The sequence below is a fragment of the Panthera uncia genome (genome assembly GCF_023721935.1).
Source record: "Panthera uncia isolate 11264 chromosome D3 unlocalized genomic scaffold, Puncia_PCG_1.0 HiC_scaffold_8, whole genome shotgun sequence".
NCBI classification, from domain to species: Eukaryota; Metazoa; Chordata; class Mammalia; order Carnivora; family Felidae; genus Panthera; species Panthera uncia.
This window is the reverse complement of record NW_026057586.1, coordinates 62,938,842-62,965,701: the sequence shown is the minus strand read 5'-3', so window position 1 is coordinate 62,965,701 and position 26,860 is coordinate 62,938,842. Positions and strand designations below refer to the sequence as shown.

General features: G+C 56.1%; 4 protein-coding genes and 1 long non-coding RNA gene across 5 annotated transcripts; 2 read left to right on the top strand and 3 right to left on the bottom strand.

Annotated features, from left to right (window-relative positions):
- Positions 1-4,379: 4,379 nt before the first annotated feature.
- Positions 4,380-5,600, bottom strand: VPREB3 (V-set pre-B cell surrogate light chain 3). Its single transcript, XM_049620523.1, has 2 exons — positions 5,514-5,600; positions 4,380-4,789 (listed from the first exon to the last, which is right to left on the bottom strand). The coding sequence occupies exons 1-2, from the start codon at positions 5,560-5,562 to the stop codon at positions 4,485-4,487; spliced, it is 354 nt and encodes a 117-aa protein (XP_049476480.1). The 5' UTR covers positions 5,563-5,600; the 3' UTR covers positions 4,380-4,484.
- Positions 5,601-9,523: 3,923 nt separating this feature from the next.
- Positions 9,524-11,342, top strand: CD3H22orf15 (chromosome D3 C22orf15 homolog; the record flags this gene model as incomplete). Its single annotated transcript, XM_049620525.1, has 4 exons — positions 9,524-9,716; positions 9,811-9,936; positions 10,167-10,241; positions 10,322-11,342. Coding segments are annotated over 4 exons (534 nt in total), but the record flags the coding sequence as incomplete, so codon positions are not given.
- Positions 11,343-11,349: 7 nt separating this feature from the next.
- CHCHD10 (coiled-coil-helix-coiled-coil-helix domain containing 10) lies at positions 11,350-13,258 on the bottom strand. Its single transcript, XM_049620522.1, has 4 exons — positions 13,136-13,258; positions 12,653-12,872; positions 11,636-11,783; positions 11,350-11,539 (listed from the first exon to the last, which is right to left on the bottom strand). Exons 1-4 carry the CDS (start codon positions 13,174-13,176, stop codon positions 11,520-11,522), a joined length of 429 nt encoding a protein of 142 aa, XP_049476479.1. The 5' UTR covers positions 13,177-13,258; the 3' UTR covers positions 11,350-11,519.
- A 2,068-nt stretch (positions 13,259-15,326) lies between these two features.
- On the top strand, positions 15,327-25,679 carry MMP11 (matrix metallopeptidase 11). The gene is made up of 8 exons (XM_049620515.1): positions 15,327-15,458; positions 20,614-20,840; positions 21,762-21,905; positions 21,984-22,117; positions 22,258-22,499; positions 22,586-22,802; positions 23,586-23,843; positions 24,807-25,679. The coding sequence occupies exons 1-8, from the start codon at positions 15,348-15,350 to the stop codon at positions 24,938-24,940; spliced, it is 1,467 nt and encodes a 488-aa protein (XP_049476472.1). The 5' UTR covers positions 15,327-15,347; the 3' UTR covers positions 24,941-25,679.
- Positions 22,066-26,857, bottom strand: LOC125914876 (uncharacterized). The gene is made up of 3 exons (XR_007455466.1): positions 26,730-26,857; positions 23,905-24,667; positions 22,066-22,152 (listed from the first exon to the last, which is right to left on the bottom strand). It is a non-coding gene; the product is annotated as an uncharacterized LOC125914876 (long non-coding RNA).
- Between the last annotated feature and the right edge of the window lie 3 nt (positions 26,858-26,860).

The window sequence follows — 26,860 nt, the reverse complement described above, 5'->3', positions numbered from 1 at the left end:
CTCTCTCTCTCTCTCTCTCTCTCAAAAAAAAAAAAAAATACAAAATTTAAAAAAACTACAAAAAAGACAGAATCAAGTGCCACACTGTAGTGTCTAGAATCAAAAGGCTGAGGTTGTTCTGAAAGGCGGACTAGAATAGGAAGTAGAGCCATTGTGGAAAAGGGGCAAGATTCTAGCTACTGGAGGATGTTGGGGGTAGGGGATTCTGAGGAAGGGCACAGACTTCCCTCCTACACTAGGTTGGCTGCACCCCCTCCAGCTAGGAGCCTAAGCCACAACACTGGGAGTCAGCCTAGACTTCTCTCTCTCTCACCCCATATGTCTAGTCTGTCCATTTCCTGAAGCTTTATTAAGAGGTCTCTGCCTGTCTGTCAGGTCACAGCTCAGGCCTCAATGCAACTCCCCAGGAGTATTTCATTACTGACCACCTACCTCCAGCTTCTACTCCCTCTCTCTCTGGTAGTTCTCTACACTGACACCAGTGTCAAATCCCCAAACACAGGCCTGATCGTCCGTCTCGGGATCTTATAGCAGGTCAAATCCTTCACAAAGCCCTTCACACCTGGCCCTTCCAGCACCATCTGTAGCCTCTCCTTCCACATACTCCTAGTTGCTGTTTTCTCCTCCTCCTCTTCTTTTTTTTTTAAATGTTTATTTATCTTTGAGAGACACAGAGAGAGAAACAGAGCGTGAGCGGGGAGGAACAGAGAGAGAGGGAGACACAGAATCTGAAACAGGCTCCAGGCTCTGAGCTGTCAGCACAGAGCCTGATGTGGGGCTCGAACTCATGAGCCGCGAGAACATGACCTGAGCCAAAGTCAGACACTCAACCAACTGAGCCACCCAGGCGCCTGCTGCTTCCTCCTCCTAACTGATCCTGCTCCCTTCTCACACTGCCACTGGCTCATCTTCCCAGACTCAGTCCAAATGTCTTTACTCACCCTACAACTCTCACAATCTCAGCACATTCCCTGAGTGGCCCATGGAACTCAGTGCACGTCTCTCACAACACCCATGGCTGTGGATGGCAAACATCTGCCATCAGGACTCTCGCCACCACTGCCTGAGAGCTCCCTGAGGGCAAGGTACTGTGCTCTTTCATTTTGGAATCGCCAGCGCTCCCAGCACAACAGGACAAGCTCCACACACATTTGTTGAATAAATACATGACTGAATGGAGGGAAAGCCATCTGTTTTTGTGCTAGAACTGATGGTCACACTTTTTGGGGGGAAGGGAGCAAAGAATTCTTTATTTAAATAAATTGTATGGGAGATACCAATAAAGAAAGAAAAACAATGATTCCAATCAACTGGGGTTGTTTCCATAGGGACTGCCCATTCGTCCCCCCCCACCATCCCACTATGGTGGCCTCTGAGGGAACCCCTCAGGATCCCCTTCCGAAATTGCTGTGCCAACTGAAGGGAAACTCCCCAGGTACCAGGATAATGATAACAGCTCATGTTTACTGAGTATCTACTATGTGCTAGGCACCACTAGATCTTCTACAGGCACATTTGCATTTAATCCTCACCAACTCTATACCCAGGTATTATTAACGGTACACTGAAGCATGGAGAATGAGCTGCTCAAAAGACATGCCATGCTAAATTAATCAGCATAGTCACGATGGAACTCATTTCTATTTGGAAACTTTTGTTTTGTTTTAAATGAATTTCCAGGGGGTAAAAAAGCCCCGTGTAAAAAGAAGCATAGAACTGAAGGATTCTCAAAAATTCTTTGACCACTTAACTCTCCTCCCCCTCCTCTTCAGGAACCATAATCTCCAATCCTTCAGGCTCTCTAAATCCACCTCATCAGGTCTAACAACCCAACAATTTCACCCAGGTTCTCCTCTTTTAGTCCACCCTTCCCTGTCTAGCTTAGACTTTATCGTGGATCTAACAACTATGGACTCTGACCAGCATCACGTTCCTCACCTCCTTGCCCTGCTGTAACCAGTTGCCAACTACCAACCTCCTCCGTCAATTCCTCCTAAGATGTTAAATGTTGCCAAAGAAAATCATACCACTGTGTACTGCACTGAGACAGATTTCAAGTTTCCAGTTTCAGCAGGGTCTTCAGCTGTCGCATCCAATGACCTCCTTATGGCCAATCCCTCTCTTCTCAGACTTCACTTTCCCACCCCTTTTGGCAATGCTCACCAATAGCTCCCTTCTCAAAACCCTTCATTTCAGAAGTTGCAAACTGGCAGCCTAGGGATCCTGCCACAGCCGCTTTTGCTTGGCTCTCAAAGAGTTGAACTTTTCCTTTTTGTTTGACTTAGCTGCCAATACTGAAAACTCAGTAAGTTTCAGTCTTTCTCTTGAAAACCTGGGAGATGTGATAATACAGGTCCACCCCTTCATTAAACCCACCTTGCCTACTACCTGAACACCTCAAGGTTTTGAACCACCCACCCACTCCCACCCCCTGCTTTATTCCCTTCGTTTCTGAAAGTTTTCCCCCTAGTTTTAATGCTTTCTGGTTATTTTTTTCTTGGGTATCTGTGATTGCAACTCTTCCTCCACCCACCTGTTAAATCCTGGTGTTTCTAAAGTTCCCTCCTTAGGGGTTTTCCATTCCCATTACGGACCACCTATACGCTGACGTTCCCACTCTGTTCAGAAAGTTGGCAATCCTTTAACTGTCCTCAACAATGTTTTAAATATTTTGGGGCCGAAGATCCAAAGGTCTGGGACCCCATCATCCCACCTCTCCCGGGGTCTTCTTCGGCTCCTCCTGCATCTGTCACCCTATGCTTCAGGGAGCCCCCAGGGCCTGGGCACTGGGGATACCCTCGGACCGGTCAGGGTTTCCTGGATGGAGGCCCTCGAGCGGCCGCGGACACGCACACGCCACGCAAGCGGCGACGCTGGAGCCCCTACATGCTTCCCGCCGATGGGGGACGCCCACACCCGGGGCCACCGGAGTGGCAGGTGGTCACGCTGGCTGACGCCGAGCCACTCACCTAGGTCGGGGCGGGGCCGCTCACCTGGGCCAGGGCGGGGCCGCGGGCGGGCGGGGCGGGGCCGCACCTGAGCTGCTCCAACCCGCGGCCGACCCGGCCTCGCTCCGTGGCGGCTGCTGACGCGTAGCCCGCGGCGGCCCGAGACTCCGGAGCCCCGCCCCCACCCGCGGGCACTTCCGGGACCGCTCTAGGCCGCGCGGAGGTCCTCGCGTCTCGGTGGTCCCGCCGCGCCGGTAGTCCTCCGCTTAGCCGCTCTGGCTCGGGGCACAAAGTCTGGGAATGGTCCCGGGTCCGTTCTCAAAGCGCTTCCTGGTCGTGGGGGAAACAGCTGGGTAGGCGTTGGCGGGAGTGAAGAAGAGGAAACTGAGACCGGGAGGGGCAGGCCGGCCTAAAGCCACAGGCCGAGGGCTGAGTTCCGGCTGCACTTGCCCTGGGGGTGGGGGCAAGCCAGAGGACACTGGGGCGGCTGGGGTTTTCGGGAGAAGGAAAGGTGTTCCCAAAGCTGTGGAGCCCGTCACCCCGCACAGGCCCAGGGGGCCTGTTTGATTCACCCTCCCTAAGTAGCCTTGGTCTTGATTGCCCAGCCGGTACCAATAGAGACTGAGATATGGAGAAGTGGCCCAGTGAGGACCCAGGAGGCTGGCAGGGTGGGCGGGACTCTCTCTGTTCCCTGGAGACCCCCAACTCCAGTACATCTGAGGGATGAATGACCTCCGGACATAAGGCGCCTGTTGGGGGAACCAGGATGGAAGAGGAGTATGTGCCTGAACCCCACCCGCCCAACCCATACCCAGACGCTCAGCTCTGCTTCTGGTAAGAATTGCCCCTCTACCCAGTGCTCCCTCTTGGGCTCAGTTGCTCAGGTAAGGCCTTCCCTGCCTGTGGGAGAGCCTGGAGTGGGGAGAGGGGCATAGCCCCTATCACTGGAGACCAGTGGAACACATGTTCCTGACAGGAGAGATGCTGCCCACCTGCGTTCAGTACCTTCTGACCTGGTCCACAGGTGCCTCTGAGTCCCCCCCCCCCCCCACACACACACCCCTGCCTCCCTGCCCGGTCAGGGAGTAGGCAGGAGCTCCCCTCCGCCCTCCAAGCTAACAGCCTGGGCTCCATGAGAACCCAGTCCAGTCACGCCTTGAGCGTTGGACCACAACCTGCCATGCGGAACTAGGAGCAGCAAGGGCTGGTTCCTTTTTCTCTTTCTCCAGTTCCTCAGGTAACAGGAAGCCCAGGCCACCAGTCTGAGTCCCCTGGGGGCCAGTGGAGGGGCTGGGCCCGCCTCAAGGGTCTCAGGTGCTTCCTCTTCTGTAACAATCCCCTGTATCCCTACCCCCACACTCCCAGTCACTCTTTCAGCAGGGATCTCATGGTTCTCAGAATAGTTAATTGTTCACGTTTAATATTACTAACCCATCTTACAGAGGAGGAAAATCAAGATTCAGAGAAAGTTAGGGGCCTAAGGTCAGGGTGCAGATGTGAGAGGCAGTCAAGAGGCGCTCATCCCACAGTCTACTCCTAGGATATGTAACCCACAGAGCAGTAATAATCTGCATCATCCTCAGGCTGCACAGGGCTGATGGTCAGAATGCAGGCGTTGTGGGCGGCGTCCGTGGCTGCTGAGAAGCGGTCAGGGATGTCAGGGGGCCGGTGGTAGTCCTCCTCTGAGCGGTAGTAGAGGAGGTGTCGGGGGGCACTGCCTGCCCGTTGCTGATACCAAGACACGCCGTACTCCCCAATGATGGCATGGCGGGGGCTGAGAATGCAGGAGAGTTGGGCCACTTGACCTGGGAAGACAAGCAGTGCATCCGGCTGGGCCAAGCCTGGTTGAAAGACAGAGAGAGAGAGACACCCATGGGCCCAGGCCTGACATGGGCTCCTTTTTTTCCTGCCCCAACCTGGTGAAGGCTCCATGGAGACTGACTCCCAAAAGGCCCATAGCCCAGTGCCATGGATTCGAGGTTGGATGGGGCACAGAGTTGGTGACTGTTAAATCCTCGTTGGTGGTATGTTCCCAAGGATCTGTGTTCAGTTGAGCGCCTAGAGTTCAGAGGGTGGGACTGGTGGCCTCTGGGTCCTTCTGCTGCCCACCCCCATTCCTTGCCCTGCAGACCCCTACCCCTCAGTCACACTGGCTCTTCCAAACCCTGGCTATGGATTAACCACCACCAGGAAGCCTCCTGGGCTGTCTCACCCATCGACTCAACCTCAGACAACTGGCTGCTGGGAATCTTCTCAAGGATAGGTTGTCCCTGAGGTCCTGTAGGGTAGCTTCCCCTGTGAAAAACTAAAAAGACCCCAAAGACTCCGAATCCAAAGGGATCCTAACAATCTCGTCATTCACAAATGGGGAAACTGAGGCCCATACAGATATGTGACTTGCCCCAGGTCTAGGGCAGAGCCATCTATAGCCAGTTCTCCCCTCCACCTTAATGCCTTTTCTAGAACCCTCCCACTGCCCACATTGATTTGTTTCCTTGCAGGGGCCTTCTGGAGCCAGTTCCACCCCACCCCACCCCAGGTGAGCCAGGCCTAGGGAGAGCTCACCTGACAGGAGGGCCCCAGTCAGAAGAAGGGCCAGATACCAGCAGGCCATGGCCAGAGGCAAGGAGGCAGACAGGAGTTGTTCTGTTGGGAGTGTTCCAGGTGCTTCAGAGCACAGGCAGGGGAAGCCCCTGGACCATGACAAGGCATGCAAATCAGTCCATTAACTGGGGGTGGGGACTTGGGGGTATAGTAGCTGGAGCCCAACAGCTGGCCCTATCTTCCCAGATGTCTTTGGGGTCCTGGCCCACAGGGACTTCCGAGGAGCCTGGAAATCTACACATACACCCGTATGTGTGTTATAGCAGGTAGATCCTTTTTTATTGAGGTGTAACTCACATGAGGTAAAGTTCACAGATTTTAAGTGTATGGCTTGATGACTATACCATTCTCCTGTTATTAGACATTTGGGTGCTTTCCAGTCTTTAGCTATTACAACTAAAACCGCTGTGAACATCCCTGTCAATGTCTTTGGTGCACCTGTGCTCTCATTTCTTCTGGTAGACACCTGGGGCTGGAGTTGCCTGGTGATAGGGAACATGTACATTTCGCTTTAGTAGATTACATAAGTGTTCCCCACATGGTTGTACCAATCTGCACTGCCACCAGCAGGTAGGGGAGTTCCAGGGACATCCTTGCCAGCACTTGACATGGTCAGTCCCTTTAATTTGCCAGACAGAGGGGAGCTGACTTCCCAAGTTGGTATTCAAACTTGAATCTCAGAACCTCCTCGTCTTCATGAATTCAGGCAAGTTCCTTGCCCTCTCTGTGGCTCAGTTTCCTCATTAGGAAAATGAAGATGAGCATAGTGCGAGCCCAAAGGTTGGGAAGAAGCAGACGGGATTTATTTGCCGAGTGCTGGGGACAGTGCATCTATTAATCATGCCTTGCATTTTCTGTGTTCTGATGCTTTGACATTTGGGGCCTTGCTGACCTTGGAGGGACACACTGACCCTCTCAGAGCTAGGCAGTTCCTGAAATAATGCAGGCACTTATCAGATGCAAACCAATCCAGAGCCCACACCCGCAACCACCTCCTCTATGGCTCTCATACCGTGGGGCAATATCATCCTGCCTTAGTCACCCAGGGCCAGGTACCTGACATCCAGGGAAAGTCTCTATGCCCCAGAGCCCTGAAATTATTCAAACTAGCCAATCTGGAGCCTGCTTACCCTTCCTCCTCTGTTCTTAGCCTCAGAAACCACCAGTAAAGACTCCCCCCTCTCCCTCTGCCTGCTGACTTACTGGGTGTTTCCCCATGTGTTCCCCTCTGGTGCGGCATGCCCCCTCCTTTAGAGATCTGCAGGGAACAAACTATCTTCTCAATGGCAACCTCCTGGTTTGCTGGCCTTGCCATAACTAAATAATAAAAGTAATTAGAACAGTGCACTCTTATTAACTCAAAGACTAGAGAGTTCCCTTGGGGGAACTTTACCTCCAATGGGTCCCATCCCATTCCTAACAACTCCTCAGGGCATCTCTAAGACACTCAACATCTGATTCCTCCTTGGTCGCACTGAAGATGAACTCTTGGGACAACCATGATGATGGTTGGAGCTGAGGCTCCCGGGCTTGGAGTGGCCATTCTTCTGGAATCTGGTTGCAGCCACTCCTGAGCTGTGTTCTGCAGGACACAAGTCCCAGAGATAGTGCTGTCCCGAGAATAAAGTGTCCTGTGTTTAAATAGTTTTGGGGGAAACACTACCTGTTTCTACAGTACTGAATGTGTACTTTCTGCATGCTGAGACCAAGGTAATATGTTTTAAAGGGTGCCTGGCTGGCTCAGTTGGTAGAACATGCAACTCTTGACCTCAGGGTTGTGACTTCAAGCCCTGCATTGGGCGTGGAGCCTACTAAATAAACAAAGTGTTACCACATTTAATCCTCACAAGGACTTTGCTGAGTCATGTTCTTAACCCCCTTTCTAGAGGTGGAAGCACTGAGCTGAGTGCTGAAACAGAGGCAGAGTGTGGTGCTGGGGGAGCCGCATGGAGGATCCAGTCCTCCTCTTGCCTCAGTGGCCCAGAGGGCAGGACAAACAGCCTAATCACTGTGAGGGAAGGGGGGAGAAGGCATTTCTAAAACCTTGGGGAAAAGGGAGCTGGCACAGGATGGGAGCCTGCTCCAGACACCTACCTGGCATCCTGGCTGAAGGGGTCTGGTAGAGGCTCATGGAGAAAGGGCAGGAGACAGAAACGAAGAAGTAGAGACAGAGGGAAAGGCGCTAGGGGGAAGAAGGAAAGAAGATGACAGAGAAAATGAGAGAAAAAGTTAAAGGATGGGCACGGATTGGTGCAGAAACACAAAAACCTATCTGCACAAAAATGTCTGTACTGGCTTTATTCCTAATGGCAAAAAACTGGAAACAATCCAAACAATAGGTGAGTGGATCAACAAACTGTGGCACATCTAGACAATGGGACCTTTCTCAGCAATAAGAAGGAATGAGCCATTGATACACACAACAACCTGAGTGAATCTCATGCTAAGCGAAAGAAGCCAGACTCAAAAGGCTCCATGCTCTATGATTTGTTGTATACAATTCTGGAAAAGGCAGGGGCAGAACACAGAGCAGTGGCTGCCAGGGGCCGGCATTGACTACAACGGGGCATAAAGGATTTTGGGGGTGAGGGAAATGATCTGCCTCCCCAGTGTGGTGGTGGCTCTATGCGATTTGTCAGATTTTTGTCACTTTAAGTGAATTTTACTGTAAATCGTATCTCAATAAACTTGATGGAACAAGGAGAGAAGGAAAGAGAGAGGAGGCTGAAGGTGTGGAGGAAAGCAGAGAGGGAAAGGAGAGCAAAGACAGTGAGCACAGGGAAGAGGGCCTTGAGAAGGTAGGGGAGAGCAAGGTTGGTGAGGATGCCACGCTTTGGCCATGGCCGCAGCTCATAGTTGGGAGTTTTCCCAGGGACAGGGTCCTCTCCCACTTTCAGCCTGCGAGCTCTGTCTGTACTGGTGGGGAGATGTGGTCTTGGGCCATCCCTGGACTACAAGGCTTGAGCCCGCACTCTAGCCCTGCCTTAGGGAGTGCCATACTCCAGCCCCAGATCCTGTTACCAGGATACTGTGGGGAAGGCATTTGCTGCCTAGACGACTTGGCAGCTCCCACTGCCATGGAGACCAGATTGGAAGCTGGGAGGGCCTCAGTCTGCTTTCCGGCTGCTCTGACCCAGAAAGCTGCTCTGACCCAGCAAGCGGGAGGAAGAGGAGGCCAGGCGTCCTGAACTAGCTGCAGGGACCCCTCTAGGCTGGTGGAGCCCAGCTCCAAGGGTGGCCAAGCAAGAACCTAAGCCTGGATCCACCCACCCATTCCCAAACACGTATGCACGTTTCCTGGCAGGGCCCCACCCAGAATAGATCTCAGCCCCAGATCCTTCCTTAGTCAGGAAGTCGCAGGTTAGGGGATCGAAGCCCACACATCTGTCTACTCTCCCCTGCAGAGGCATGTTTATCACAGTGATGTTTGGAGGTAAGCAGGATCCCCTGTCCCGAGACAGGTAGGGGGAGAGTACATTCAGAGGCTTGCTTTCCTCCGCCCTAGGGGAGGGTGGGGAGGCAGTGTGAGGAAGGGAGGTGCACTTGGGTAAGGGGATGGGGGGTTTAGGGAAACAGCTCTATGAGAAGACAGAGCAAATGCTTGGAGTCCCTTGAGGGGAAACGCCGGTGGCTGGATTGTGGGAAATTCCAGTGGGCTCCTCTAGGAGAACACCCACCACAACACCACAGGGCATGTTGTTAAATTACACAGTCTCTAATTCAGTCAGTTGTCTTCAAGCTTCAGGGCACATTAGGCACCTAAAGCTCTAGCCACAGTTAAAGATTTCCAGACTTCTGGTGGCAGGTGGGGCTGGGGTAGGAGAATGGGGGGGTCTGGTGCTGGAGAGAAGTCCGGTGTAGAGGCGGCGCTGGAGTGGGAGGGGGGCACCCAATGCAGGAGGCATGAGCTATGTGCCCTGGTCACTGACATCTCAGAAGATGGGTGGAGGAGGGTACAGTCTTAATCTTGGAGACCTGTTCCCTCCTCGGGTTACAGAAGAGATGAAAGCAAGACAGATGGTCCCAACTGGGAGAAACAGAGGGTCCCATTCACTCACCTCTGCCCTGTCCCTACAGCTGGCTGCTGGGAGCTGGTGAACACTTGGTGCAGCCTGGTGATACTCACTGCCCACTTGAGGCAGAGGGGGCAGGTGCCCCCAGATGGTGAGGGGGCATGGAGGGGTGCTGGGGAGAAGGGGCCAAGAGTCCCCAGGCAGAGGTACCAGCCCCTGCCTTGCCTTCCTCCCTGCCCTCCCAGCGACCATTGCCCTCCTGGCTGAGGATGGGCACCTGGTGAGCCTGGATGAAGGGGCTTCCCAGGCCCCTTCCATGGGCAGCCCCCTGCTGCAGGAGCGTGGGACCTATGTCCTTGTGCAGATCATCAGTAAGTGGGGCCCAAGATTTCCCCTTGGAGTTATGTTGGGATGTGAGAGGGGGACAGCAGTCCAAGACCACCCAAGGCCCGGGCCAGCCCCCCACTTTGGCCAGGACCTAGCCTTGACCCTTCCCATCCAATGCCTTGTTGACCCCAGCCAGGGCCAGCAAATAGGTCGAGTGAGAGGTGAAGGTGGGAACCACCAGGCCAGTCAGGAATCAGTCTTACTCCCTCCACAGAGGGGGATGATGGGGCCCCCACCCGCTATGAGTCCCTACTGGAGAACCTGGATGACCAGTGTCCAGAGCTGGCAGGTGAGTCTCACACTACAGCCCCAGGGGGAGGGTGCACCTTCTCCCCACCTCCCATAGGTAGGGCTTCTTGGGCCTTCCAGAGGAGCTTCGCTGCCTGTCAGGCCTACAACCCACAAGTGATGGCCGGAGGAGGCGCACGAGCACTCGGCGTGACCACCAGGAGCAAGGCCCCCTTTCAAAGCCACGAAGGAAGGGCTCCCTGCCATCCAGGACCCATTAGCTGGGGCCAGGAGCCAGGTAAGGAGGAGACACAGACACCTGGAGGAATGCTCACACCCAGAAGTCCCAGCGAACAGACTTATGTGTGCTGAGAGGTAGACTCCAAACCCCCCTCCCCCAGAAAACCCCACACGCAGAAGTACATACAAGCTAGAACACAGTGCACCAAGAGACATTCCCACCACTCCACTGGAATATAAACGCCCAAGGGCAGGAACATCCTCAGTGCCCCCAGAGATATCGAATAGGGCCTGGCACACAGTAGGTGCTCATCACAGAGCTGGTGAACTCAAGGAAGGCAGTAGCACAGAGCACATGATAGTGAGGTCTGCCCTGGGATCTAAGGGCCTGCTTCTCTGTTTCAGCAGTCCCTGTGACCTGGCACATCACAGCCAAGTGGCTGAGCTGGACTCAGATCCAAGGGGGTTGGCCATGACCTCTGCCATGTGTGATCAGGCCCAAACAGATAGCAGCCCAGTGGCATTCTTCTTGCAGAATCTGGAATTACTGAGAAGCTGCCATCAGCAAGAGGGGCAAGGTCACAGACTGGACGTGAGGCCACCAAGGGGGGGCCCCTAAGATGTGGGTGCAGAGAAGGGGATCCAAAGGTGTGGGGGCAAGCAACCCTGACAGGGGGAGACAACAGGCTTATCCAGGGATTCCAGCACCTAGAGTCAGGTGCCCTTGGGGTCCCTGCTAACGACTCATCCCTATTTGGATTGTCAAGGTCATCAAATTACAACAGGGCTCCTCCCCCTCCCGCACCCAGGATGCTGGCTGGCATGAAGTGAAACATTCCACCCCTCAGTTGGACATCCATCCATGCCCCCTGACCCCACCCCAGCAGATAAACTAAATGAGAGGGCACACAGCAGGCTATGGTCTAAAACTTTTAATTGCACATTTGCGTCTCCGGTCATCTGCGGGATGAGAAACCCCCTCCTCACTTCCAACCCAGCTACATGGGTACAATCTGACATAGTGGTCTGGCTGTTGGTGAAGGGATGAAGGTGGGTGCAGGGTTGGCTCATGGATCTGCACCAGTCTACACCAGTCTCTTCAGGGCAGTGAGCTCAGACCTGTGGAGGGAAGGGTGGCACAGGCTCAGGGTTAGCCTGCAGGTTCAGGAAGAGGGACTGCCCCTCCCACTCCTGCCCCAGTCAGGAGCTGCTCACCGTGGTTGTACTTGCACTGCTTCAGGGCCTCACTGAAGCCCTCACACAGGGACAGGTCACTCTGAGTGGTGGAGCAGTCCAGGAACTGCTTGATCTCGTAGGCGCAGGGCCCCATCTGCAGGGGCTGGGGGCTAGTGTGGATGGGGGCCTAGGGTATGGCACAGGAGGCAGCAATGTCAGCTCCAGGTTGGCACCCAGAAGTGGGTTCCAAAGCTGGGGGCTGCCTGCCCCTCCCCACACCCCCAGCCCAGGTGCCCCTGGGATCCCTGGCAGCCTACCCTGTCTACACTCAGCTGTTCCCTCTGTGAAACAGAAGGAGCCCACAGCCCTGTCAAACCCACTCAGCCGATGCTAGTGCTGTTATAGACGGCATTTCCCAATTGCCTCATAATGGGCTCACTGGGCATGTAGGGCCTGAGAGGTGGGAGAAGGCTCTGGAAAAGCATGGCGTTGTGCTTGTACTCTTGGAGTATAAGCCCCACCCGCACAAATACCAGTAGCTTCCAGCCTCAGCCATACTGATCTTCATGACCCCTGACCCTGCCACTAAGCCGCATGTGGCTCAGGACTGGTGGGGCACCCAGTAGGGGATAAGCCAGCAGGAAACAGGCCCAGAGTCGCTGGCTACCCCTTGCCCTTGGGATGCAAGGTCTACAGGGCAGAACCTGGGAACAGGGAGAGCAGGGACTCAGAACTTCAACATCCCCCCCTCCACTAGGTTGGGTTACCTTGGGCCAGTCTCTGAACCGCTAAGGACTTTGGCTTTTCCATTTTTAAAGTGCTGGTGTATCCCTGGGAGTCTAGGGACCTTGGCCTCAGGGAAGGGACTAGGAGAGCCTGCCTGTGAGTGACAGGAGGCCAACAGCAGAGTGAGGAATAAGACCCTTCTTGGGAAAAGTCCTGGGCCTGAGGCAGCTCTGAACACGCCACGGCACTCCTTCATGGACATTCCAGCAGCTCCTTACTATGTGGCCTTGAGAGAAGCGAGCCTCAGTTTCTCCTGAGCCCGCAGCTCACCTGCTGAGTGGCAGGCTGGGCAGGCTCTGAGCTCCCTCCGCTGAAGGCTCCGGTCAGGGCGCTACCCACGACGTGTCCCACAGCCGAGCCCACAGCCACGCCAGCGGCCGTGGACGCCATCTGCGCCATCAGGCCAGGCTGGCCTGACGGGGTGGGGGCCGGTGCAGCAGCAGAGGGCGGCGGGTGCGCTGGTGGGTGAACTGAGGGCGCGGCGGCGCGGCTGCGTGTGAGGGGAGACGTAGGGTCAATCCCAGCCGGACCCCGGAACTGGGACCCCAAGGGCCTTCGACTCCCGGGCACGAACCCTCCCCTCCTCCCCCCAGAGGGTGGGCGACCACAGTCTTAGACACGTGGTTGCAGCACCCCGCCCCTCCCCCCACCAAGATGGCGTAGCAGTCGCCAAGGTCACACTATCACGCCCTGGTGGGGGAGTGCCCCCGCTTTCCTAGCCCTCTCCCCACCCGGCCCCTGTCCTGCTCACACCTGGCTGGCCGGGCGGCCGCGCTGCGGCTTCCCCGGGGCATGGTGATGACGGTGGGACTTGGCCAAGCGCAGTCAGAGACGACAGTGGCAGCGGTTCTGTCTCGGGACGAATGTGGCGCCGCTAAACTCAGCTGGCGCCAGGGGGCGGGGTCTAGGGGACACGCCCCCAAAGGGAGTAGCCAGGCCTGGGGCCGCTCTCACCTTCGCGCGGGTCTCCGAGACCTGTCCCTTCCAGCATCACCTCGTTTCAGCGTTTCACCTCACTTCTTAGCTGGAAATGTTACCCTGCTTCCTCCTTGCGCCTGTCCCGAGCTGTGTGGGCCCTGGGGACACGGACCAACGCTGCAAAGTGACGAGAGGTTACGACGGGCAAAGTCCCTTCAGAAACTATCGCGGAGCGCTGGGAGTGGAGTTGGTTCATGTCCGAGGGCCAGGGGAGAACTTGACAGGGGGGCGACCGGTTGAAGCCAGCAAGGGGGGGGGGCACGGGGCGCCAGGCCAGACTCTGGTCCCCCTCCTACGGACTGGGTTTACTGACTACGACTTGGTGTCAGGGTCGCGGGGAAGAAATTCCCGAAGGAAAGCCCAGCGCGACCCATCCCCAGAACCTCCGCCAGGGGGCGTCCGGAGCCCTTCTTCGACTCCCTGCCCTAAATGAGTCACAACCCTGGCCAGTCTTGGGCAGCACCCTCTTGGGGTGGGATGAAACACCCCATGCGGCCAAGCACCCTGCCTGACACCCTACCCTGCATCACGGATGCAGCGCCGGACACTGACAGTGTTTAGCGACATACTAGCAGCATTGCCCATTCCAAAGGCCCTCTGGGTTCCAGACCAAGGGAAGGGCCGAGGCGCGGATTTAGGACGCTTCCCAGCCCTTCAGGAGCTTGAGGTTTATAGGTTTTTTTTTTCTGAGTGATTTTGCAGTAATCACATATGACCCTTGGGCGGGAAGGAGCTCTAATTTCTTTACCCTCCCCTATCACTGTCCCGTGTGCCAGTGGGGGGCCCTGTAGCACCGGGATTGTAGGGAAGATGAAATCACCCCAAGTAAAAGTGAGTCACTTTAACGAAACAGATTGCTCACACTCCAGGTAGTAAAGATAGCTGATGCCTTGTCTCTCCTCTCCTGGCCCTCTAGGAGTCTCTGTGGAGCCTTCCTGGAGAGGCTGAGAGGGCTCCCTGGACCCGAACCTGGAGGGAGGGGTTGAGTCAGCCTGATCGCCCTCTTCTCCCTGTTGGCCTCCTTCCCTTCTTACGCCCTGGCTGGGTGCCCGCAGCCTCACCTTGCAGCCTCTCAGGACCCTGCCTGCTAGGATGGGAGCCACTGCTTGGGTTTTGGCTCTGCGGGGTTGGCCATGATGGAGCAGATTGCCTTCGTGAAGTGGTGAGGCACCTGGTCACGAGTAGAGGATCCCTTCCAGCATATGGACATCACCCTCTCCTTTGATTTTCACCTCCTCTCTCTCAGGTCTCAGAAACCTAGCCCCTAGGGCCCTTGTGGAGTGTGTTAGTCTCTTGAGCCACAAGTGTCCCCACTCAGAGACTGGCTCCCTGCCTGCCTCAGTCTACCGATAGCATCCTCCTTCCTGACCCCTCCATTTGCCTGCTGGTATGGGAAAGCCTGATCTTGGGCCCTCAGTTTTCCCATTTATAAATTGTCTACATGTTCTAAGCTGGGGACTGGCTAGCCACCTCCTTATGCCTCAATTTCCCCTGAGACACATCCCTTGTTTCACAGGGGCTGCTATGCCATCTTCCAGACCCATCAGCTAAGGCTCTAAGGAGAGCTTGCCCTGGGAACAACCACCTGTCATAGGCTAGCAGTAGGTCAGAGGTTAGGCCACGAGGGAAATCAGCTAGGGAAGCCCCTTCCAAAGGTGGGGTAGGGACCAGGAGGAGTCAAATTCGGCTCCTGTCAGACTCCCCACAGCACAGCGGGGAAAGTGAGGCCTGGAGTAGCACCAGCTGGCCTGGGCGCCCAACACCAGGACTCTTAGACCTCAGGCTCTCCCGATCCTAGGAAGGACTGGGTCTCCGAGCCTCCAGCCCTAGCGGGACCAGCCCTTACCCTCCACCTCCCCCACCCTGGCCGCGGCCTCCGCCGGGAGAGTTTAGAACAAAAGGCGTGTGGGGCGGGGCCGGGGCGGGGCGAAGGCTATAAGGGGCGGTGGCCCGGCGCGGCCCAGCAGGCTCAGCAGCCCCGGGGCGGATGGCTCGGGCCGCCCGGCTCCGCGGCGCGGCCCCGCGCGCTCTCCTGCTCCCGCTACTGCTGTTGTTGCTCCCGCCGCCGCAGCTGCTGGCCCGGGACCCACGGCCCCTGGTGAGTGCCTGGAGCTGGTCGGCCGCTCCTCGCCGAGGGGGTGCCGGGCACGCGGGCTGGGCCCAGTGACCGAGCTGGACCCGGACCCACGGGGGCGCCCGGGTGGCCTGGAGCGGCACGTTACCCGAAACGCTTTCTGGGTCCCTATGGACGTGAAAGATAGTGAACTTCCCGTCCCTGGAGGTGTGCAAGTGGAGCCTGCGCCGGGATTGCTCAGGCTGGTGAGGCGGGACTCTGCGCTAGACGCACGCCCCCTCCCAGCGTGGGGACCTGCTCCTCGGCTCCCCAGCTGCAGAAGCTGGGTTGTTTCCTGGACCAGGTAGCAGAGGGAGTGGTTACAGGGCCTCCTATTCTTCGCGAGGACAAAGCCTCAGGCTGGTGTCAGCCTCCCGGTGTGTGGCCTCGGTGAGCACACCTCCAGGGTGCAGTGAGCTGGAGGATTAAAGAAGAGCTGGGAGGACAGCACTGCCCTGGGGCAAATGGGGTCTGAGCCCAGAAGAGGTGGCTCCAACTGGGAACCTACAAGTGGCAAGTTTGGGAGGTGTGAAGCCAGTGTGAGAGCTGTGGTGTGTGTGTGTGTGTGCGCACACACGCGTGTGTTTATGACAGAGAAAGAAAGAAGAACCGAAAGTGGGCGGCTGAGACCCTCAGAAAGGAAGGGGCTGGGAAGAGAAAGGGAAGAGAGAAGACGGTCCATGTGAGAAGGCAGCAGAGTGAGTAGAGGAAGGACAGTCGTGGGGTGTTGTGTGACAGCCTGTGTGTGCCCAGTACCCTCCCCTCCAGCTTGGGGCCTTGAGGGACCAATCACAAGGGTGGCCAGGCAGAACCTGGGCAGCTGCAAGCCCACAAGCCCCCTGGATCTCAGCTGAAGCATACAGACCGCCCAGGTAGGGATGGGAGCATTAGGAGGTGTGCCAGGCAGGAGTCGTGAGACCATCTGGAGGAGGGAGATCTGACCAGCCTGGGCCCCTCTCTCCAGTCACACCAGCTCTACCCTGGCCAGCTTGCCCCATCCTGGCTATGGGAGCAAAAGAGGACAGGATGGGTCGGTTAGGGAAAGGAGGTACCTCAGTCCCAAGGCTCTGCCTCTTCCCCAACTCTTCTCACTCCCTTTGAACTTGGGAGAGTCAGAAATCACCCTGGGTAGCCAGTTGACCTCACAGGTTCAGGAATTAGAGAGATCTGGGCTTAAACCTGGTGCCCTAGGTGAGACCTCTTGTGTCTTAGGATCCCACCCCTCAGTCTTGGCGGGTGGGTGGGGGATAACAGGGCACTGAGGATTAAATGAGGTAATGGGAGGAGAGGGCACAACCAGTCACTCTGGAGACACAATGTCACCTCTGGCTGCCACTTTGACACTTGTGCAGCGTCAGTTGGGGCCAGGTTTGAGCTGGGCTGTTGTCTGTCACTCTGCAGATATGCAGGGAGCATTTGGGGTCGCCTTCAACGTGTTTATCCCCAGGCTGCCATCACAGGGGCCAGGAAAGCTCTGTAAATATTTATCCATCCCAGTTCACAGCTTTCAGGGTTGATGAAAGCCCTGCAGTCCTGTAGGACAGAGGCTGCGTTTGTTCCTGGAGCCAGCAGGGACCGGGGTGGGGAGAAGATTAGGTTCAATGTGGGGCAGTTGGTGGACCTGCCTATTGCCTGGCTGCACAACTTGGGCAGGTTGCTTGACTTCTCTGAGCCTCAGAGGGGCATGGTGCTGCATAGAATGGTGTAGTGATGCTCCCCATTCTTTCTCACAGCCTAACAAAGTGCCCTCCCATCAGGGTCGCCTCCTACCAACAGCAGAAGGCAGAGCCGTCTTTATTAGTTATCCCTGTTGGACCAATAGCAAACTGAGGCTCAGAGAGGGGCAAAACTAACCTGGCCTTACCCAGCAGTTTCCTGGCTTGGGGTCCTTTATCTCCCCTCTACCAGGTGCCTCCCGTTTTCTGGATTGGAAGTTGCCCAGGCACTGACCCCAAGCCTCTATCTAGCTCAGCCAGGAGACTGAGTCAGCTGAGAAGTTCCTTGTATGTTTGAGGCTGTGATTTGGTGCCCCGCAAGAGGAAGGCAGGGTGAGTGAGCTCAGTGCCCACCACAGGGCAGGCCAAGGAAGGCTCCTGGCCTAGGAGGAGGAGGAGGAAGGAAGGCATCGAAAGAAGAAACACTTCTCAGGAACGTGGGTTTTGGAGACAGGCCAAGAGCTGAGGAGGTAGGGGGAGGGGGGCCTTGTGGGTGGAAGAAGCATGGGCCCCAGGTCTAGGTCCAGCTCTCTTCTGACTTACTGTGTGACCCTGGGCAAAGTCCTTGACCTCTCTGGGCTCTCTTTCTTCCTCTGAGAAATGTGGTGGTGTCTGCTACCCAACCCTCCCGTAGATGAGACCAGGCATGGTCTGTGCCCACCACCCCACCTCACAGAATCCCAGCAGCCTTGGGAGAACCAAGCACACCGGTCTTAGGGATCTGAAAGGGGCTCTGGGCCAGGACTTTCAGTTAGGGTGTCTGACCCCAGGCCAGAAAAGGCTCATAAAGATGAAGTGTAGGATGTCAGCAGGGCAGGGGGCATGTGTCCCATCCCAGTAATGGGGAAACTGAGGCCAAGAGCCATTAAATGATGGCTCCAGAAAACAAATGCTGGAAAGTACCGCTGGCTGGAGACCTTGATTCTAGGGCCTCCTGCTCACTCACTCTCCAAGACCAATGAATGTGACATGGACAGTGAGCATGAACCTCTGGCTTTCTGGGAGACCCTGCACAAGTCAGTCTTCTCTGGGCCTGCAAGCTACCTTTGCTAGCTGCAATTCCTGTTTATGATGTAGTCTGGGAACTTTGGGGGAGCAGGACACGAGGTGGGTGGTGGAAGCTGTAGCATGTGTGGTGAGAGCAGATTTCCAGGTGTGGGAGGGGAGGACCCACAGGGGCAAGGGGGTGGGCCAGGCAAGAGGCTCTTCTCTGTGCCAGATGCTGCAGTGGGCACCAGGGAGGGAGGTTATTCAGCCCTCTGCTGTAGTACCTTCCCCCTTTGACAGAGAAGTCAAAGCTAAAAAGAGGGCAGGGACTTGGCCAGGGGCACTCTATCCAGGGTGAGCATGGCCTAGAACTGGCCCTTCTGAATCTCAGACTGTGACTCTTGCTGTTGGACTGAGAGTGCCATGATCCAGCGGTCTGGGCAAGGACCTGTCATGCCTCATGGGGGCAGGAGAGGAAGGTATGGTGTGTGTGTCCATTACCTACCCTCCCTCCATGGCTGGCTGGTCCAGGCCTCACTGCAGGGCAGAGGAGATAAGGGATTTCTGCTTACAGGCGTAAATAGAGCTGGTCAGCTGGGCTCTGGGCTACTTGGGGATCCCAGGGGACAACCCAGTCTTACCCTTTCCAGGATTGGGGGAAGGAATCTGTTTATCTAGGAAGTCAAGGGGGCAGTGTGGGGAGGAGAAAGGGCAGGCTCTTATGGCTAGGCACACAGACCTGGGGTCCATATCCTCAATGGGAGACCTCACATATATATCATCCCCACCTTATTGGGGGTGTGGGGGTAGAGGTTCAAAGAGCTGACAGAGTGCCCAGGAAAGTAGCAGGTGCTTAATAATTTCCCATTCCTTCTCTTCTGTCACCAAAGTGAGGGCAGCCTGGATCCCTCCTCCAGGGGAAGGGTGGCTCCAGCCTGAAGAGCACAGCAGAGGTAGCAGGTAGGGAGTGGGTTGTGAGCACAGACAGCCTACCACCAGTCAGCTGTTACCTGGGCTAGTTGCTTAACTTCTCTGGGTTCTGTTTTCTCATCTGAGAAATGGGGGATAATGACAGTAGAGTTAGTGAGAGGTACCATCAGGGGCTAAGAGCATGTCTGTGGAACTGTTGGTAGGGTCCTGGATACAGGTGAACTGCAAGAGTGAGAAGTACTTAACTAGCAGTAAGTCCAATATCAACAGGAACCCACAACCCAGTGAGGCTGGGCTCTGCCAGGTAACTAACCATTCAATAAGCAAGTTCTGAAATCAGAAAGCTGGTCCAGGGTTTTTTCTCATATCTCAGGTAGCTGTGCCCCTGGGTGTTCAGAAGACCCCTTTCTAGTGGGGTGTTCTTAGGGTTGAGTCTGGGTGACTCTGAGAGGTTGAGTTATTAGTGGCCCTGGAATTGAGAGACTAGGGGCACTGGGACAAGGATCAGAGCCCTGGGACGCCTACCGCCTGGGAGAGCTGCCAGAGGCTAAGGGCGAGGGTGGGGCCTGGGTGACCTGGCTCCCACCCCAAATATGGCTGTGGGGGAGGCCCCAACCACCCAGACCAGTCAGCCCCAGACCAGGCAGGCACTTAGTCTCTAGCCGATGGTACAGCTCCATGCCTCTCCAACTTTGCAAAGTATCCCGAAACTACCTTCTGATTCCTGCCTGGACACCAGATTCCTCACCTGGCTCCGCCATGCCCTTGCTGTGTGATCTTGAAGGGTCTCCCCACCTCTCTGAGCTTGTGCTTTTTTCAAGTGTGAAAACTGTGACCTCTGCCCTGGATGTTGCAGGGGGTGGGAGCTCTGTGTTAGAATCCCCATCTGCGGTGCTGGGGCTCCAGTCTGGCCCCAGGGCTGGGTGGGGCTGGGCATCTGGGAATTGTCTGTCTCCCCCTGCCCAAGTATGGCCCAACACTGGGGAGGTATCATCCCCATTTGTCAGGTGAGCAAACCAAGGCTGTGCCACAGGGCTGCAGACCCACACTGGGGTGTGGCAGTGTTGGGGGCCCTGGGCAGGAGCCTGCTTAGGTAATTGGAGAGGGTAGAGTTGGGGGGCGGAGTGGAGGAAGGAAGAAAAGGAGGCAAAAAAGCTTTGCTGGGGTGGGAGGGGTGGGGACCAGTAGGGGGAGCAGGAGGAGCTTGCTTGGCCTTTCCTTGAAAGCTTTGTGGGATCCATTCCTGGGTGTGTGTGGAGTCAGGGGCTGCATCCCCATCCAGACCTTACTGGCCCAAGTGGCTGGACAGACAGCCCAGGCCCTCCAGGAAGACACAGGAAATCTGAGCCAGTCCATGACAAAGGGCCCTGTTGTGTGATGGCTGGCACACCCCTTCTCTTGCCCTCAGTTTGCCCATCTGCAAGGTGGGCCAGGTTGAGCATGAGTATGCTGATGGGCCATGAGGTCCCAAGGCCTGATCAGGCCTTCACATCCTCTCTCCTGCCCAGGATGCACCCCGCCGCCATGTGAGGAGGGGGCCACAGTCCTGGCATGAAGCTGCTCCCAGCAGCCTGGCACCTGCCCCTACCGCCCAGGAGACTCTCCAGCCAGCAAGCAGCCCCAGACCTCCCCGCTGCGGTGTGCCTGACCCACCCGATGGGCTGAGTGCCCGCAACCGACAAAAGCGGTTTGTGCTATCAGGCGGGCGCTGGGAGAAAACAGACCTCACCTACAGGTAGGGGCCAGTGGCTGTGGGAGCAGGCTCTAGACCTACCTGTGTGTCTGTGTGTGAACTGCCACCCTCACACTTGCTTCTTGAGACACGTGCTAGAGCCAGATCTCTGTGGTTAATAGACCTGTGTGTCCACCGACCCCTGAGCCATCCATGGACCAACTCACTAAACCCAAACTTAGATGCACACGCAGACAACACCCCACCATAGCCATGCCTTCCCACATCAGAGGGGCAGTAGCTCTGTCAACACACAAAAAGTCTCAGCACACACCTGGTGGCTCCATTGACATGTGGGGCGGGGGGCCTTCAGTCACCCAGGCAACCCCTACTGGGGACATAGTAAGCACCAGGCCTGCCCTGGGACTCTGTGGTAAACGAGGGAAACATGGCCGGTCCTCTCGGCATTAACCACATCATTGTTCAGACCTACCATCATAGCTTGGGGTCCATGCCGATGGGAATAGTGGTGAGTGAGCAAGTAATACTGGGAGTGATGTGGAAGGTCAGACTTGTCCTGCAGGTGGAGAGCTGGCCTGGGATGGATGGCATGTGACAGATGGTGTGGTGTCACACAGATTGGAGCTCAGAAATATCCTGGGTGGGGAACTGAAAACCAAGACTGGGGTGAAAGGGCAAGGTCTCCACACAGTGAGTGGCACCATCAGGTCTAGAAGGTGGGTCTTGGGGCTCCTGGTCCTGCATTCTTTCCACCAAATGCAGACACCTGTGTGTACCAAAGGCCATACAAACCCACACAGAGATGTTCCCATGTGGACGAGGGACCATAGCTGAGGCCCAGAGCACACTTGGCACGTGTCCCATGTGCATGCATCCCCACTGAGCATCCAGGGGCAACTCCGGGTCCAACAGCCATCAGGGGGCTGTCCCAAGCAAGGCCCAGACCCCTCCTCCTTCCCCCAGGATCCTCCGGTTCCCCTGGCAGCTGGTACGGGAGCAGGTGCGGCAGACGGTGGCAGAGGCCCTACAAGTGTGGAGCGAGGTGACGCCACTTACCTTCACCGAGGTCCATGAGGGCCATGCTGACATCATGATTGATTTTACCAGGTGAACCAGTTACCTAAGACCCCTCCGGGAACTAGCCCCACCTGTCAGTAGCCACTGACTCTGCCCACCCACCCATAGGTACTGGCATGGAGACAACCTGCCATTTGATGGACCTGGGGGCATCCTGGCTCATGCCTTTTTTCCCAAGACTCACCGAGAAGGAGATGTCCACTTTGACTATGACGAGACCTGGACTATCGGGAACAACCAGGGTATGGGCTGGGGACCCATTTTCCAGATGGGGCAACTACAGATAGTAGAGAATGGGGATAAGTCCTTGACCTGGGCTCTGGAGTTTGAGTGTTTTCTGGTGGGAGGTTTGGGGATTGCTGGGCTATTCTCCCTTTTTCAGGCACAGACCTTCTGCAGGTGGCAGCCCACGAATTTGGCCATGTGCTGGGGCTGCAGCACACGACAGCTGCTAAGGCACTTATGTCCCCTTTCTACACATTCCGCTACCCATTGAGTCTTAGCCCGGATGACCGCAGGGGCATCCAGCGCCTCTACGGCCAACCCCGGCCAGCCCCCACCTCTAGGCCCCCAGCTGTGGGCCCTCAGGCTGGGGTGGACGACAACGAGATTGCCCCGCTGGAGGTGAGGCCCTGCTCCCAGCTCCCTTCACTCTTTGGCCTCTGTGGCTCCAATGTGGGCTCTTGCTCAGCCTTTCTCTCCCACACCAGCCGGAAGTGCCACCAGATGCCTGCGAGATCACCTTTGATGCAGTCTCCACCATCCGTGGCGAGCTCTTCTTCTTCAAAGTGGGCTTTGTGTGGCGGCTGCGTGGGGGCCGGCTGCAGCCTGGCTACCCTGCACTGGCTTCTCGTCACTGGCAGGGACTGCCCAGCCCTGTGGATGCAGCCTTTGAAGATTCCCAGGGCCACATCTGGTTCTTCCAAGGTGAGGGGGACTGGGGTTCATGCTCAGGAGACTTCAGGAGCCAGGAATATCATGGCCCAGGGTAGGGACAGCCAGGCAGACATGATGGGCAGTGTCAAGGGAGAGTATGACTCACTTCTCTGGGCACAGCTGGGAGGCTCCCAGAGGAGGTGGCTCTCAAGATGGGAGCAGGATAGAAGGCATTGCACAGTGGACTGTGCATCTATGCATTCAACCCTCAAAGCCATCCTAGGGGGTATGTGTGATCAGTACGCCTGTTCTAGAGATGAGATCTCTGGGAAGTACAGGTGGTACAGTGACTCATTAAAGGCACAGTTTGGAAAAGGCAGAGCAGGGATATGATCTCATTCTGGCAACCCCAGAGCCCGTGCTGTTAACTTTCAACTGGGAGAGACAAGAGCCTGAAGCATTCTAGGTGGCAGGGACTTCATCAAGAGAGGCCCAAGCCTGCTATGGCAAGGATGGGGCCCAGGGAATGATCTGAAGCACTTGTCACAAGGAACCAAATGCCAGGGGAAGAATCGAGAGCTCAGGAGGTTTCCTTCCTGTTTAGAATAACCTTCCACATGCAGTAGCTCCCAGAGCATGTATCACCCAAACTTGTCCTTACTGGCACTAACTTCCCTCTGGGGATAAGGGTGCTGAGTGGGATTTCTGGCCCGAGTGTTTTATGGACAAGGAAACTGACACCGGGAAAGTCTGGGGGTGGTGTTGGCCAGGTAGGTCCATGGTGGCCAGGTACAGTGGTTGGGCAGCTCCATTGCAGCCTTCCCTCTCTGGCAGGCACTCAGTACTGGGTATACAATGGTGAGAAGCCAGTCCTGGGCCCTTCACCCCTCTCTGAGCTGGGGCTGCAGGGGCCCCCCATCCAGGCTGCCTTGGCCTGGGGCCCTGAGAAGAACAAGATCTACTTCTTCCGAGATGGAGACTACTGGCGCTTCCACCTTAGCACCCGCCGTGTGGACAACCCTGTGCCCCGCCGGGTGACTGACTGGCGAGGAGTGCCCTCTGAGATTGACGCCGCCTTCCAGGATGCTGATGGTGCGTTGAGGGGGGGGAGAGGAGTGGCTGGTACAAGTGGTGTAAGAGCCACATCTCCTACCTGGTGGTAGCTGGGCATTAGCTCCTCATCACGGGTCCTTTGTCCACCCTCCTCCTTGTGCCAGGGCAAGGCCAGGCCCCCATACTGCAGATGGGAAGACTGAGGGCTAGAGAGGTGCCAGGACTTGCCCAGGTCTCTCAGTATAGCTGGTAAAATAATAGCTGCTGCACACTGAGGACCGATGATGTTCTAGGCACAGTGCTAAGCTCCTTATGTCTCATGCAGTTCTCAGAACAGCCCTCTGACATAACATTTGTTGTGAACCCAGTTTCCAGAGGGGCAAACAGAAGTTCACGTAATGAGGTCCCTAACTGGACCACTTAGATGGACAGTGGGGAGCCAGACCTCCCACCCAGGCAGTCCCTGCTCCTAACCACTGAACTGGCCTACTATCTTGAAGGACTAGAGTGGGACTTGCAGTCCAGTACTTTTTCCCCCATACCCTGAGGCTTGCTTCTGTGTTCTCCCCCATCAGGACCTACTGGGAGAGTAGTCCTGTGGTAGCTCTGGGGCTCTGGGTCACCTGCATGGCCCACCTTGCCTCAGGATGCTGGTCTATAGTCTGGCTGGCAGGTACAGGAATAGAACTGACATGGGGGTGGGGTGGGGTGGGGTGAGGGGAGGGAGACTTGCTTTCCTGAGAGGTAGGAGTTGAGTTTCTGAGGCTCCAGGCATCTGTCAAGCTGGAATGATAGCCCAGATCAGATCTTGGGACAGGTAGTACTCCAAGGGATTGAAGGTTCCAGAAATGTCACCCTGGGGCCTGCAGGTTTCAAGAAACACAACAGTGGTCAAGCCCTGAGAATCTGACTTCCTCCTGTGCCTGTCCCTGGGCACATCCTGACTGGCAGGTGCAGGGCCCAGTGTCCACTCACCCAGGTCTGACCCTCCTCTCTCCTCAGGCTATGCCTACTTTCTGCGAGGTCGCCTCTATTGGAAGTTCGACCCTGTGAAGGTGAAGGCCCTGGAGGGCTTTCCCCGCCTCGTGGGCCCTGACTTCTTCGGCTGTACCGAGCCTGCCAACACTTTCCGCTAACTGACTTGGATGCCCTCAGCGCTCCTGACTCCTGCCAGGCCACTGATATTGGATAGAGACCAGTGGCCATCCTTGTGGCTGTGGGTACCAGGCACAGGATGGAGCCTGTGTTTCCTCAGGAGGGTAGGGAGGGGCTGCTGTCACCTTGACAACTGCAGGGAGGGCCACGCAGGTCGTGGTCACCTGCCAGCAACTGCTTTGGACTAGGCGAGGAGACTCTGGCATTACTTGAGGGTGAGGGTGGTCTCAGGCCAGCCCTACCCAACCTGTGCAGGTCACAGTCAAAGCCTTCTGCCCTCAGTTTCTATACTTATCCCTCAGGGTAGCACCTCAGCAGGGCTGGGGGAGCTGAAGCCCTCATTCCCTCCCTGCTGTGAGGTTCCTGCAGGGTGCTGGCATAGGGGGGCCAGGGGCACCACTGCCTTCTACCTTTTCTTGAGAGGTCAGCTCTGGGCAGATGCTTGGATCTGGCTGCTTTCTAGTTGGTGATCCTAGGGATATGTTCCCCAGGATCCAGGCCAAAAGGTCCAGAGTCAGCTGGGGATGGGAGTGCTTCCTGCTGGAGACCCGGGCCCTTGAAGCCCCAACATACCTCAATCCTGTCTTGGGCTAGATCCTTCCCAGCCCTCATCCCAGCACTGGGATCCTCCAAAATCATGTAAATGTGTGTACAGTGTGTACAAAGCCTTTTTTTTTTTTTTTTCTACTGAGTACTGTCATTAAATATGGTTATTTTCTACTTGCCTGCCTGGGTTCTTTCTGTAACTATGAGGCCAGAAGGGGGGAAGAGCTGGGGACCTGGGAGCCAACTCAGCACCTGCTGTGTCCTGGTCACAGCCTACTCCCACCCACCCAAGCTTCTGGTCCTTGGGGCTGGATGCAGTGCCATGGCTCCTCTTGCTCCATTCCTCCATCTAGCCTGGTGGGACTGGAGTGGCTTTGTAATTGATTCCCTGCTTCCCCGCTGGCCCCTCAACATCCTCCACCAAGTGGTGGCCACTTTATCTGGTCATGCCACACCGCAGTTTTGATCCTAAAATACTTTGTTTCTCACTGCTGTCAGGACAGGAACAAAACTCATGGTCACCACAGCTGACCCCACCTAACTCTCAAGGGTCTCCTTGCCCTGCCCCCAGCCCCATGTGTATCTTCTTCATAGTAGCACCTATCACAGCTGCAATTTTATTAGACTGAACCATATGAAACTGTCAGCAGCGGGCCGTTTTTGATCTGCTGCATTGTGCAACCAAACACGGATGCTTTGATGCTTTCATTATTGTTAGCCCCAGTCCTGGCTGTAAGCTCTGCAGGGCAGGCTTATCTAGTTTTGCTCAGCACCCCACGGCTGCACTTGCTGTAGACACAGAGTGCAGAGTTAAGGAAGAGTGCAGAGAAATGGAGAAGTTTCCCTCCCCTCTAGCTCACCGATGCCCCAGCCAAACCAAATACCACCTGGGCCTTGGAATCCTGCCAAGCCTGGGGAGCCTTTGCCCATGCCAACCCCTCACCCAGTGTTGCCATTCTGCCCATCTCCACAGCCGCAGGAACACCTGTGGGCCTGGAACCGGGGTATCTGTTCCTAGGATCCCTCTTATCTACTCAACTACACTGCGTGTTTCGGGTGGTGAAACTGAGGCACAGGTAGCTCTGGCCTCCTCTTGGCCTCAGGCCTCGTTTTGCTCCTCCTCCACTGGGCTGAGTTCTAGTCCCAGCTGTGAGGCTGGAAAAATCACCGCTTGAGTCAGGGCCTCTGTTGCTATTTCTGTCCGTGAGAAATTCTTCGGAGTACCTCCACTTGGGAAGCAGTCTGGAAGAAACGGGTCGCGGTTCCTTTAAGCGGCCCGAAGGGGCGCTCTCCGGCCTTTTGTTAGGGAGGCGGTGGCGCGCGCGTCAGCGTCAACGCCCGCGCTTGCGCACTGA

Bases quoted from the DNA above. Each gene is read 5' to 3' on its own strand.
- VPREB3 (XM_049620523.1), bottom strand. From the start codon at position 5,562: ATGGCCTGCTGGTATCTGGCCCTTCTTCTGACTGGGGCCCTCCTGTCA. The intron at 4,790-5,513 runs GTGAGCTCTCCC...TCTTTCAACCAG, and splicing joins GACTGGGGCCCTCCTGTCAG to GCTTGGCCCAGCCGGATGCA.
- CHCHD10 (XM_049620522.1), bottom strand. From the start codon at position 13,176: ATGCCCCGGGGAAGCCGCAGCGCGGCCGCCCGGCCAGCCAG. The intron at 12,873-13,135 runs GTGTGAGCAGGA...CCTCACACGCAG, and splicing joins GCGGCCGCCCGGCCAGCCAG to CCGCGCCGCCGCGCCCTCAG. The intron at 11,784-12,652 runs GTGAGCTGCGGG...GCCATACCCTAG, and splicing joins CCCAGCCTGCCACTCAGCAG to GCCCCCATCCACACTAGCCC.
- MMP11 (XM_049620515.1), top strand. From the start codon at position 15,348: ATGGCTCGGGCCGCCCGGCTCCGCGGCGCGGCCCCGCGCGCTCTCCTG. The intron at 22,118-22,257 runs GTATGGGCTGGG...TCCCTTTTTCAG, and splicing joins GACTATCGGGAACAACCAGG to GCACAGACCTTCTGCAGGTG. The intron at 23,844-24,806 runs GTGCGTTGAGGG...CTCTCTCCTCAG, and splicing joins CGCCTTCCAGGATGCTGATG to GCTATGCCTACTTTCTGCGA.